At 38.5% G+C, this 13,371-nt stretch overlaps 1 protein-coding gene across 1 annotated transcript in view; it reads right to left on the bottom strand.

Moving 5' to 3' along the window:
* Nucleotides 1–710: 710 nt before the first annotated feature.
* Nucleotides 711–13,371, bottom strand: part of LOC149298983 (WD repeat-containing protein 11-like) — a 29,798-nt gene continuing 17,137 nt past the window's right edge. The window contains exons 13-29 of the mRNA XM_089486808.1: nucleotides 13,186–13,261; nucleotides 12,810–12,918; nucleotides 12,091–12,215; nucleotides 11,169–11,316; nucleotides 8,843–8,949; nucleotides 7,530–7,644; nucleotides 7,059–7,230; nucleotides 6,729–6,837; nucleotides 5,531–5,593; nucleotides 5,292–5,357; nucleotides 4,733–4,880; nucleotides 3,898–3,993; nucleotides 3,484–3,649; nucleotides 2,761–2,858; nucleotides 2,253–2,398; nucleotides 1,941–2,020; nucleotides 711–865 (exon numbers count right to left, since the gene is read on the bottom strand). Of these exons, the coding sequence (XP_089342934.1) occupies nucleotides 711–865; nucleotides 1,941–2,020; nucleotides 2,253–2,398; nucleotides 2,761–2,858; nucleotides 3,484–3,649; nucleotides 3,898–3,993; nucleotides 4,733–4,880; nucleotides 5,292–5,357; nucleotides 5,531–5,593; nucleotides 6,729–6,837; nucleotides 7,059–7,230; nucleotides 7,530–7,644; nucleotides 8,843–8,949; nucleotides 11,169–11,316; nucleotides 12,091–12,215; nucleotides 12,810–12,918; nucleotides 13,186–13,261 (1,979 nt within the window). The remainder of the gene's footprint in view (nucleotides 866–1,940; nucleotides 2,021–2,252; nucleotides 2,399–2,760; nucleotides 2,859–3,483; nucleotides 3,650–3,897; nucleotides 3,994–4,732; nucleotides 4,881–5,291; nucleotides 5,358–5,530; nucleotides 5,594–6,728; nucleotides 6,838–7,058; nucleotides 7,231–7,529; nucleotides 7,645–8,842; nucleotides 8,950–11,168; nucleotides 11,317–12,090; nucleotides 12,216–12,809; nucleotides 12,919–13,185; nucleotides 13,262–13,371) is intronic.

Here is a 13,371-nt window from a genome sequence, read left to right on the forward strand (position 1 = left end):
ACTTCTGTTTTACAAGTGTCCTTTGGTCACTACAGGAGGCTGAGAAGAGACCTTGGATGCCTTTAAAGTTGATCTTGAATATCCAGGGCAGAAACAAATAAATAGAAAAATAAACAAGCAAACAGACAAATCCCATTAAATAATTACAAAAAAAATCACGATCTTTGCTACATCTGTAAAATACTATAAGCACTAGTGGTAAATGTTCTACCAAGCTGCATTTTGAGAGCCATTAGTATTCTGATTAGAATCATTTCGTAAGAAAAAAAAAAAGAAACATGTATTTTGAACAAATCAAGTTCCTCAAATGCCCTCAAAAGGCTGATTTTCGAGATCTGCTCAAATGAGCATCAATGCAGACCTGTTTTTCTTACCAGTACCAATGAAAGGCCATCTGTACTCAGCAAAGGAGAAAAGAGAGCCTACACCGTTGGGCATACTTGTCTTGGACCTACATCTGGGGATCTAGATTTAATTAAAATATTGTATCCATTTCCCCATATAGTTGTAGGAGGAATAGTATGCGCCTTAACAGTTGTTGAATATATGGATATGGGATAAAGTATATTGGATTGGTCCATCTTTCACCACCTAGTGGGATAAACATGACAATATGAGATGGTGGGAGACACATATACGACTTGTCATCATTAATTCCCCACTACGACATGACCAAACCCTAGTGTCGAAAGTCTTATAATGGGCATTGCTTATTTTTCTTCTGCCACCTTCAGATTCTGAAGCTCAGTCACCAACTCTAAGCCAGCATCGCCTGCCTTCAGAGCAAACCGCAAGGCTCCTTGTGAGAATCCCAATGCACGCAGGTTGCGCGCGTAGTCTGCATACACAGCGGAGATAAGTTTATGTGCGGAAAGGTTAAAGAATGGTAATCATTTAGCTATGAGAAGCAACTGTCCTGAGGTAATGTACAACATGGCCTTTATGTTTTCCAGCCTCAATCACATAACAGAAGTATTAACACAAACGTAATCTGTACTCAGCATTTAATATCACTAATGATATACATAGGATAGTTATACAATAGACTGTCTGATCATTGTTCTGCTTAAACAATCTATCATATAACATAATATTCAAATTCCGTGCATCCTTTACGTTACGTTAGATAACTATATGAAAAAATTATGGGTTTTTTTTGTCTATTTAACTCAATCACATCTTTATGGAACGCTATTACTTTTGGGATAAACAAAGTTTACATTTTATATACCGTATTGGCTCGGATATAGGCCGCATCCGAATATAGGCCGCACCCTTAAAGTTAGGTGCTTTTTTAAGGAAAAAATTTTCTTAGTTAAAAAAAAAACGTAGAATAGATATGCTGCCACTCTGCCCCCCGAGATATGCTGCCACTCTGCCCTCCACCTGATATATACAGCCACTCTGTCCTCCACCCGATATATATACTGCCACTCTGCCCCCAAGATGTGCCTCCCCCCCACGACTTACCAAAGCAGACTCCCGTGTGTCTTGCGGGGCTGGATGGGGACACCTACGCAATACAGCAATTCCCCCCCCCCCCCCGTGGAAAATGCTGGCAGGGGAGGCTGTCTGAGCATATCGGAGAGTAGGATGCACTAAAGTTCACTAGTTGGACGAAACGCATCAGGTGACATACCAGCATGGAAGGTATCATTACTTGTCTCTGTTCCATTTAATATGTTTTCATCTTTTGACATGTAATATTAAAATTTTTTTTTCCTATTTTTATATATATATATATATATATATATATATATATATATATATATATAATGGGTCTGGCTTTTACTCGATTTTCTAAGAAGAATGTGGAACCTCTTCATCTTCCTTAGCTCTTCCTTGGGTCTCCAGCTGGGAAGGCTGCAGGGGCGCTATTTAAATAATGTTTTTTCCCACATAGTGGACATAATTACTTATTTGCCACTTGAAAAGGATATTCGTTTCATCACCAATTTCCATTGCAGAGCAGCGCAGACAGGCTTCCAGAAACAAGGCAGCACGGTCAAAACACCTCATGCTAAAACAAACAAGAATATAGACACAGAATACACAGTTATAATTTTTTTTACTTGGGGTTAGATTTACTACTATTATGCTTAATTTATAATGCCCCATTGTAAAGCAGCAAAGTTAATATAGGAGCCATAGCTCCGTAAAGGGGTTTACTAAACAGCATGCGGAAAATTTTACGGGTCTTTCCTTGAGGGGGCTGCTGATGCATTAGAGACAAACAAAACCCCACAGCTCACCTATGTAGCATCTCAATGACTCTTTGAAAGCAGCCTAGAGAAAGGAGAACAAGGATTGCTTTGTATTTCTGATTAATCTGTGGGGAGCAGAGGTGGTCCACCCATCGTTTGAGGACCTCTGTACACTCTTCTGAGTTTAGCCGCACCTGAACCAAGAAGGGAAAGCCATTAATCCAACAGTTCTCTGCAGCGACCAGCTGTACAGAAAGGAGTTATTATTTGGCTGCTAAAAATGAAAAGATTTTATGCATTTTTTATTTGAATATGATTGGGAAGGGACCAATGTAAACATTTAATAATCAGTTATTACTTGTGCAAGCACCTTGTTGTTCTTTTGTTTGAATTTCCTAAACTAATTTGGAGATTTGATAAGTGTATTTGGCTCATAATAGATAGTATGGTGCATGTTGGGTCTCCTGCATCTCAGCTTTCTAGGTGGTTGAATAAATCATTTTTGGGGCTTCTCATAAGACAATAAATGTGCCGAATTTTCAAACAGTTCACAGACCTTAGCCAGCCAGGCTGCATGGTTCCACTCATTATATGTCTGCAGGTAACGGCAGGCATCTGCAGCTTTGTCTATCAGACACAGAAGCTGAACCCCCTCTGTGTGAAGAGAACAGATGGAGTCGATGGAAGATGGATGAGTGTAGGGTAAATCCACATAAATAACTCTCTTGAATAAACCATGTAACACCTCTTTATGTAACCCTGACCCAGCAATTTTGACTCTGCCGACAGATCCACTGCCACTGACATCTTTAGTACATTACATATTACATTACATTTATTTATAAAGCGCCGACAGATTCCGCAGCGCTGTTACACTCGGTAGAACAATTTATAAACACATACAATAACAGATACAATAACTAACTGGTGCAAAAGAGAAGAGGGCCCTGCTCTTGCGAGCTTACAATCTAGTCGGTGGTTGAGGGGAAGTGAGACAATAGGAGAGGACTGCTTGGATGGGGATGAGTTGATCTGGTTCCAATGATGTGTTGAAGCCGTTGATTGTTCAGATGGCAGTAGCCACAATATCAGATACATTTATCACAGCCAGCATCAAAATCAGGTTGGTCCATCAGCATACAACCTTCATGATTACTTTGCATTGGTTCTCTCTATTCAGTGCGCCCCATTACAACAGTGACACCTTCACATCAAGAAGAACATGACAAGGAAAACCAACGGGTAAAAAAAACTCTTTGGGTATAGGGACTAAATTTACCTGCCAGTTTCCCATTGGCTATCATGTTAGTTGCCACCAGTTTGATGGTGCTCTGGGAAGGTCCAGAGGATGTGACAGTAGTGACCAAGCAAGCCTTCAAGGAGTCACAGTAATAATGTGGGTTGTCAGCACTTGTTTCCAGCAGAAGCTGAACTGCTCGATCGGTCTGTAAGTAAAGACAGAAACACATAAACATAGTTCATCCCACCAAATCGGCATTCCAATAATGTGCAACGAGGATTCATCAACACAGCCTAATCTTACTTTTAGATGGCCTTATCTCTTGGTCTAGCTCCTCTTGTTACATAATACACGATTTCCCTTTTTTACTTTGGTTTTCGTTGACCACTTGCAGTCATTACCATATAGTTTTACGTCCGCCAAAAAGGTAGCACATCAGATGTTTCGACTCACCTGTCCTAGGAGGAGAAGCTGGTCAGCGCATTTTCTGGTGTGTTCATAGCTGGAACGTTTTGCTTCTTGGAGACAAACTCTGTCCAGCTGGAATTTCTGGAAGAAGATAAAGACCTCAATCTAAACCATACATTTAGTGGTTTTGCTGATGATGTAAATATTTTCATGATCATACAGTTATCCTAGATATTAATGAGTAATCATTTATCATTATTCATAAATTTAGTGGATTATTTTAAACATCTGGACAGATTTGTAAGATACTTCACTATATAGTATACACAGCTGTTAAAATGATGTATGGGAAGCTGGTACACACATATATTTGGGTCTCACAAATTACTCATGAAACATTTTCCATAATATCAGTTACATTTTCTGCTTTATAAATAAATGGACAATTTAATATTGGATCCTTGATTCCTCCATCCTGCTAAAGATACTCACACTAAAGGTTTAAAATATATTTTGTTAAAATGGTTGCTTTAGTGACGATATCACTGCGGCTGTATATTATTACCTGCTATCATTATAGAGTTAATGTAAAATAAAACCTGCTATATTTTAAATACTTCTTTATACAGACTCACCGTCTCATTACATTGTCCAATGGGATTTTATGTACCTGATAACAACTCTTCATGTTGGCCTCTTCATTACCCTTGAGTGGGGTGAAGGTGATACCACTACTTACATAGGTCATTGACACAAATCATTTCACCTTGAAATGCCCTACAACTAGATCTCCTGTCTGACTCAATACATTTATTCTGTGTGCACAAATAACTCTTCTAGCATGATGTACATCCATATAAAGAGTAAAAGGCAATACTACCTGAAAGTAAACATTCTCACACAGAAGATCATAACAAATATCCAAGGGGTTTGCTGAGATATTGGTGTTTGATGCTTTTTGTTGGAACACTTGCAGGTAATGAGATGCCACAGTCCAAAAATGCAGATCAGACTCATCTCCGTATAATCTAAGGAACACAGTTAAAATATCTGCTAGTTAGACCGTCTTGACATCTAAATGTATGGCTCATTGGCCAATCATCAAGAGCATTCTCCAATGCAATGCAACCTGTATCTGGCTCAGCAAGAGAAATACTATATATTATATTCATAAATTCCAGCAAAGCAAACTGCAGTTCTGCAAATCAGACATACATTTCTCATAAGAAGCACAAAAAAAATGTTGACGATTCCAAGGCCACCCAGAGAGGTTAATAATTGCTGAGTGTTTTAATTTTGGAAATCTATTCTCATGCTGGAGTGAACAGGAAAGTCAAGACAGATAAATAGTTATAAATGGCAGAAAAAAGACATTGAGCCAAAATCAACTAAAAATGTGTATGCACTCTAGCAATGTACAAAAATAAGATGTGATTTACCTTGCCACTAGCAGACACCTTTGCAGGAGGGTAAACTCGGGGTCCAGAAGCAACTCTTTGACATCACTGGAAAGACAAAAAAGTCCCCTTACTGTCACTCTTTTCTTTAACACGGCTTCAAAGTTAATACCATCCTACTCGCTCATCTGTATTTACTGTTAAACACAGGACTGACTAGCTAACTTCTCCGAGTTTTTATTACGCTTGGATTTATTATGTGAATGATAATTCTCACTCACTTGGACAAGGAATTGATCTGCTCCTGGATTAAGATCTTCATGTCATCATGCTCTGGATAATCACTAAAATAAATGAATAAATAAACAAATAATCTCCACACAGAACAGTATTGACAACAGTACAGAAAGTGTTCTCGTTTGGGAATTTCTTTTTTTCCCCCAGTACATCCATAGGCAGCATAAAAGGAGGGAAGGCGAAAGAGAGAGAGAGACAGAGAGGCTCCACCTCCAAGAAAGAGCAGTTAAAACTTTAAATGGTCCACTTGTTTAATGCGCAATTACCATAAAAGCACACAAAAAAATATTGGATGGGAACAAATTGGTTATGCCTACGTATGAAGTAGTACAACGAATTCCCTAATAAAAATGCATGCTTTCCTAGACAGCACAGGAGACAAGCTGCTTGTACAACTTTTCGGCCAATGGTCGCATTCCAAGAAGACAAAGAGTCAAATCTATAGTAACATAGTAACATAGTTCATAAGGTTGAAAAAAGACCAAAGTCCATCAAGTTCAACCCATATACATATTGTGTCCCTACTGTGTTGATCCAGACTTATAGAATATATATAGAATATATATAGAATATAGGACTTGGCAACAACCAGGTTGCTGCCTTACAAGTCCCCATGTAGGATGAGCTATAATTCTAATTGGTGGATTTATGTGACTTGCAAAGTAAGCTTGCTGGATGGCCTGAATTATCTAGCAGAAAATAGTGGGCTTGGACATCTTGAGACCTTTCTTATAGGTGATCAAAAAATCATAGCTCTCCAGTATTGGGAATGATTCAGTTAGATCTCCAGACACCTCTTCACATCCTCCTTAGGATTCTAGGGAAAATGGCATCTATGAAAGTCCAAAAACACTTTAGAGAGAAACCCAAGACATAGTTGAAGGATACATTAGTAGATGTAGGTCGGATTCTAGAGGTGGCTCGTTATGAAGCTGTGAATCTAGGGATGTTCTCTCCCGGGCAACACAACAAAAATGAGTTTCTGAGGCAACAGCACTACTAAAATAGTGTACCGATATGCTGAAAATCATACTCCATACAAGGGTTAACAGATGATAGCCTGCTATGAGAACACAATTATGCAGTTGTGAAATACAGACTGGTGCTAAGATATATAGTTTCATACTTTGATGCCTGTGAAACAAGTCTTAGTTAACTGCTATTTGATGTACATCAACTTACACATTAGTAATATCCAAAGAACATTTGTCACTCCAAGGCTGGTGAAGAAGGAAAGCTTTGAGCACTAAAGATGCCCTTGGGAGTAGCAGGTATGGACACCAGACTGGATCTGAGACAGTGGAAAACAATTACATTATGATTACAAGGATCCATGCAGCTGCTGCATGTGCACATATGTTTACATGGCTTCTATTACCTGTACACAAAATAATTGTAATTTCATATTAGCACTTACAATTCTAAATAAAAATAATTACTTAAAGTATTATCTGCAGATGTCATTTTTGCTTTTACAGACTATTCTCTCTGTTTAGTACTGCTTCCTGTTACCAATGAGTTCCTGTTCATCCATTCGAAAGCAGGACGATTTCATGGACATCTCCAGCACTCGGATGCAGCCGTCATCACAGGCTAGGACCACTTTATCGGACGAGCACCAATCAACGTCCAGGACACGGTAATTCACATTTCTCCCGGTGCGTAGGCTACTCACCATCTGAATCTGTTAGAAAAGGTTGCAGAACGCAGGTCACTCCCTAATATTAGGTATTCAATAATCTGCTTTGTGGACATATCAGTACCACAGGGGCTAAGTGGTTAAATGCTTTATACAGAGCCTTCCAAGCTATTCCTGGAGCAGAAACTCACTGGTGGCTGTCCCTCCACAAAGCAGGGCGAAGTCAGGGAGATGAAACTTCAAATCTCCCGCCAGCCCCGTTTAGTAAATAAACTCCAAACCGTTCTCGTAAATTCCAGCAGCAGGTTAAAAAATCCATAGACCATTAAAAGTACTCCACTTACCTCCTTAGTGTCCCACACTTCAGCGCCATCATTGTACAAGACTATCAGCTTCTGGTTGCCTTTCCCTGGGGCAAAACGGATCTTCCTTACCCAGTTTCTGTGAGTAGGAACTCCTCTACGAAAGAAGAATACATGCTTAGAAACAAACAGGAGCCAGCTATGTACAAATGTACAAAAACCAACTTTGTCTCCCTACAATGAATAGAGATATAGATAATATTCCTAAAAGGGGGTATTAGAATGTACTTAACCATACAGGGGTTATTGACTATACATTATAACTGGCCTGACCACAACCTTGAAAATAATAATAAATAGCAACAAACATGTATTCAGCATTGTTCCATTTGGGAGTATGAAGGCTAGCATATTAAACCCGTCCTAGAGCAACTTGTTATAATTAATAGCTATGACATAATCAGCTGACATTACTACATTTCAAGCACAATAAATACTTGCCTCTCTTTTATAGATATATGTTCATGTATTTGTTGTCCAAGCCTCTCACCTCTAAAGGGTAATCTCACCACTAATTAAATTACAGGAGGTCAGTAAAGCAGCAAAGATAGTTTTAAAACGTTACTGCCTGTCCATCCACGAGGACAATTTAATGCACATCAACTACTAAAATAAATCTGATAGATAAGATGTTTATGTCCAACATTCCTCTCCACTTTCATCATTATGCAGATAATAAGGCTGGTATTTCTATATTCACACTTTGCAGAAATGATCACACCCACAGTGTTAATATTTTCCACAAAGGTAACACTGCAGACCTTTTCTAAATGCTAAAACTGTATGCATAGCCACTAAGAGGTGTATGAGGTCACACAGATCTGACACAATTATTAGCCAAGGATTTCCAGCCTCACATGCCGTTTTCCAAACGAGCCATTACTTCCAAAAAAGTCACGGTTGGGCTCCATCATTAGCCAAAATACTGTTTCCACCAAGCTTGTTTAACACAGAAGTAAACAAACTGAACTAATACGGAGCTTTGCATGCAAACACCCTGCATTTACAGCAAACAAACTATGCCCGAGTGCCTTCTGCCATATAATGTAGATAGACATAAAAAAGAAATGTTTGTGATCGCAATTAATGTTTAAAAAAAAAATAAAAAAAAAAATGGGTAAGCGGCACCTTGACTGATGCTTACGTGTGAGCAATCTTTGCCTGGCTTCTCTCTTCCTACACTTTTAATAAAATATACTGAAGAAAGTGGAAAGTAAGAATTTTGTGTTTATGATCTCTTACAGAGGCATTGATCTCTTATTAAGAATACTCTGGTTGTCTCTGAAGTAAATTACCTGGAGACGCGGCCTTTTAAATCCCAGAAGTTTAAATTTCCATCCACGTCTCCCAGGACCAGGTTGTCTCCCTTCCAGGCGATACAGGAAATACTGCCCATGCTTCCCTGCAGAAGACAGAAAATCAATCATTTTTATGGGCTGATCAGTGTTGCACATAGCAGGTGGAATAAATAATTGCTGCGTCTGTATTGCCTAAAATGGTTATGTTAATACATATTTAAAGTGAACCTAGAAAATGAACTGCATTCTGTGAGCTTTATATACCTAGAGATGATGCTGTAAGTCTTTTTCTAACCTTTTACAGATAATTCTTTTGCTGTATAATGTAATTTCCGCTGTGGCAGACCTGCCAGTGGTCATTCTAATGTGGTTTTGACAGGGGTAGCTAGCAGACAACTGGAGTTGTTATGACACACAACTCCATACAGGTTGGCTCTCTCTATTTTTATGTGGTTTATACCACACAACAAGGTGTAGGTGAATTAAAGTAAGCTATGCTCTATGAAAGGCCACTGTGTGTTCCTCCTCCTGCAAAAAAAAGTTGGCCATTAATGGGAACAATGGCCAAGTGGATACCTTCTACTTGATCAACACAGAAGAAGATGTAAAGTTGCATAAGCTTTACGGACCGATGAAGTGTTTTCTTCAGATGGAAACAAATCAGTTTAACAGTAAATGTCATTTTTTTATCTATTAAGAACCGATAAAAGCTCTCAAAGTCTCATATATAAGCTGTGATCATACACCCAGTCATGGCAGCTCAACGCAGTCTTGGGACGCACATTTTTAGAAAGGAAACGTAATCAAAATTTTAAATAAATGAATAAATAAAACTTGGTGGGAAGCATTATGCAGCTGTAATAACATGAATTAATGCTTACCTCATTTTGTTTAAATGTATAAAATAAATATCTTTTCAAACTATAGAATTACAGAATCCTATTCTACCCCACACCTCATGCGCAGAAAGTGTGAATGCACTAATCTCCGCGTATCTAGCTGCCGGTAACACCCCAGTGATCAGATTGTGTAACCCTCGCTTACAAAAAGGAAGCACTGCAGGGAGAAGAAATTATTTCTGCCGTTTATATTACGTAAAATAGTCAAAGCCATTTTTCCAGAAGTATATAACACGGGCCTAATTTATTTTTTCACTGAAAATGTCCATTTTGAAAGCACATAAAAAAAAAAACTTATCCAGCCTCAAGCTAGAAGACTTGATTAGACAGGATTTTCTTGAGCTCAGATGGTATTAGAGAGAACCTTCCCGTCTAGTTAATGTGCGGCTGACCCAGCGGAAATATATATATCATTAATACACAGTACACGGTGGCTGTTATAATGGATCATCATCATAAACACCACAATAATTACTGCACAATAAGTGATTCACAAGGCTCTCAAAAGGAGATCAACATGAACAATTTCACCAATAACTGTCATAGGTAGAAAAAGCAAGTGGTGTAAACAAGTTTTAAAGCCCTATTACTTCTATGAGGAAATGATGCATTTAATAAAAGCAGATAAAAGAGATAGTGTATTTATGAATTGGTTTTTTTATTGCATAGATAAATGAATAATGAAACCTTTTATGCTACAGATTGTGTTTTTTTAGCGTTACTGCTTTGAAGAAATGCTTATTTTAAACATTAAACCATAGGGAAACTGAGACGTGGCAATAGGTGGCAGAACTAGCATGTCTAATCTATTTAGAATCCTGTCTCTTCAGCTCAACATCCAGAGAGGGATAACGTCATCATATGGGGATGAATAATCGCATAGATTTTGAAAACTAGATGAAATAAGAATAGCGTAGTTCCCATAATTATAGTTTTCTTTTTTTTTGTGTGAGTTGGAGTCCATTTTTAATACTACCTTACTCGCAGGTGACAGAAGTGGACAGCATCATGGGAGCACATCGGCATCAAATTCCCAAACTCAGCAGTTCATGAGAAGTAGTGGTATATTTTTACTTAACAGCAATGCTTTTTCACAAAACAACACAGCTTTGGCACCTCTGAAATTGTATATGGGGGATTCTGCAGAATGCCCCCATGCATTTGCAAAATAGGCAACACAAAAATGCATCTTATAGCTTTAGTGTCCCATAAAACAGTCAAAAGGCAACAGGAACACTGAGGAAGTTAACTACAATACTACACATATTAATTACTATTAAGCTACAGATCGCTTGTATTTCCTTTTTGACAGTTGCAAATTACACCAAATTAAAGTCGTCCATCGATTCTATCATATGTGACACCCAATGACAAGCAGAACACACACATGCATCATGGGCACGAAAGTCAAATGATTAACTTACATCGGGTGGGATCCTGGCACTGTCTTTAACAGAGTTCCCTTCCACAGTCAGGTGATAAACTTGGCCATCCGTGTCCGTGAACACAAAGTGCTCTCGCGCAGAGATATTCTGGCTCATCTCGGATTTGCTCTCAGCCTCCTGTAACAGACTGATAAAGCAGGTATTGATCACAGTCTTGATTGTATGGCCCTGTGCTTGAATTTCTGTCTGAATTGTCTCATTAGCACTGCATTAACATTTTAAGTACATTATTTCAAATATATGCTACTTATGTTGTGCTAATTTATTTATCTCCAGCGTATACTCTACATCACCACATATATCTGCATGATTTTACCACCTTGGGGAGCTGACCTTTGTGAGCAGAGGGTAGCCAATAGGTAGCTTTACCTTTGCTCTGGACTACAAATCCTATGATTCAGCCTAATTTGGTTTGATGAAAATGTAAGAAGAATTGTTCTCTTTAAAGTACAAACACTCACACAAAGTTAGATGTATAGATACGCAGGCTTCCAGGACCTTAAAGCCCCCTTCCTCGGATGTTATTACATCACTATACATCTAATCATATGACTCACAGAAGTTGCAATTCATCAAGTGGAAATGTAACTGTTGGCTACCCACCGGCTACAAATATTATAGGTAGAACATCGCCTTTAGTATTTAGAGGATTAATGCATCGATGCACGAAAAAAAAGAACTTCTGAAATGAACAGTACTAATTATGAATTACTTATACTCCACGTCAATATTCTAATCCTCACCTCTGCCAAGTCAATTACATGAAAATGGAGAAGTGGAGTATTTTTGCAGTCAGACATCTGTGTTACAGATCTTCTACTCTCACGTATGCATCGCATTGAAAGCTTGGTGAACGAGCCTTGAATTGTTACTGCGTTATTACAAAGTTGACAGATGTTACCTAATAACTGAAGACTCGACACTGTTCAGCTCTGTGTCTGAGGAGACAGTCTGACGAGCCATTGCCTCACGGGCTGCCATCTGTTTCTTCCTGAGACTCTTCAAGTTGTGAGATGGGGACCATTCCTAAAAGACAAGGGCCTGTGTGTTAATTCATGGCTAAACAGCAGCAAGGCAAGTCACTTGATGACATAAATACATCCTAACCCTGCAATACTAAAAGAAAAATAATAAAATGACAATCCTGTTCCTCTCTACCTAAAAGGTCATGTTCCTGAATACTCGTCTTCCACCTTTTCACTGCTAACTAAATTATTGAGTGAAAACCCAGAGTACACACTATATATATATATATATATATATATATATATATATAGTGTTTTTCTGTTTTGGTCTTTTTCAAGGCTAAACCTACTCTCTACAATATATGTGAAAAATTAAACAGAAGCGCGGCCACACATTTCACATTGTGCTTACTATAGTGCTAACCAGCATATGTAAACTTCTGCCTTACATTATCTGGTATAAATAATCTCATAGAAGGGACACAATTGCTCTGTTGTATATCCTACATACTGATGTGCTCACCTTGGAGTGTTAGCTAGGTGTCTGACTTTTGCTATCCTCTGATCACATGCTTACACTCAGTAGAAGTGAAACGACGATGGCCAAAATAAGATCTAGCAAGCAATTTCCATAATAGAACAAAAAAATCCTTACCAGAGCTGTCACCGTCGGAAAGTTTTTAGACATCTCACGGAGCAGAGTGCAGTTCCGAATATCCCATAATTCCAAAGGTTTGTCTTTAAACACAACTGCTAGGTACTGCCTGTAATATTCAAGGACACGTGTCAGGTCTTTGAGAGGGAGTACAATTTGGACACTGCACAACATGAGAAGGATAAGCAAAGATGTTACACAAAACCAATTAATGAATCTAATTAACCTTTTAATTACTGGTCAAACAAGACATTTCAGGTACGGCGTATTTGAAACCTCTGGATTTGTACATGTTATGCTCTGAAATACCATGAAGAAAAAGCAGTAGCCATGCCCAGAAGGTTTCATTCTAATAATTGCTCATCTATAAACTTACTTGAGATGAGACACTTTAATCATCTCCATGGGCTGTTCATCATTACCTCTCTCCCCTCTAAACGGTAGACTCCTTCCTGGAAGTGAGACAACAGAAAAGAAGTGAAGCCAGGTCTTCTGTAATCACTATTATATCTGTAATGTAGGGCTGCAACTAACGATTATTTTAATAATCGATTAGTTGGCC

The sequence above is a fragment of the Sceloporus occidentalis genome, unplaced genomic scaffold (genome assembly GCF_023333645.1).
Source record: "Sceloporus occidentalis isolate IW3139 unplaced genomic scaffold, rSceOcc1.0.p SCAF_30, whole genome shotgun sequence".
Lineage (NCBI taxonomy): Eukaryota > Metazoa > Chordata > Lepidosauria > Squamata > Phrynosomatidae > Sceloporus > Sceloporus occidentalis.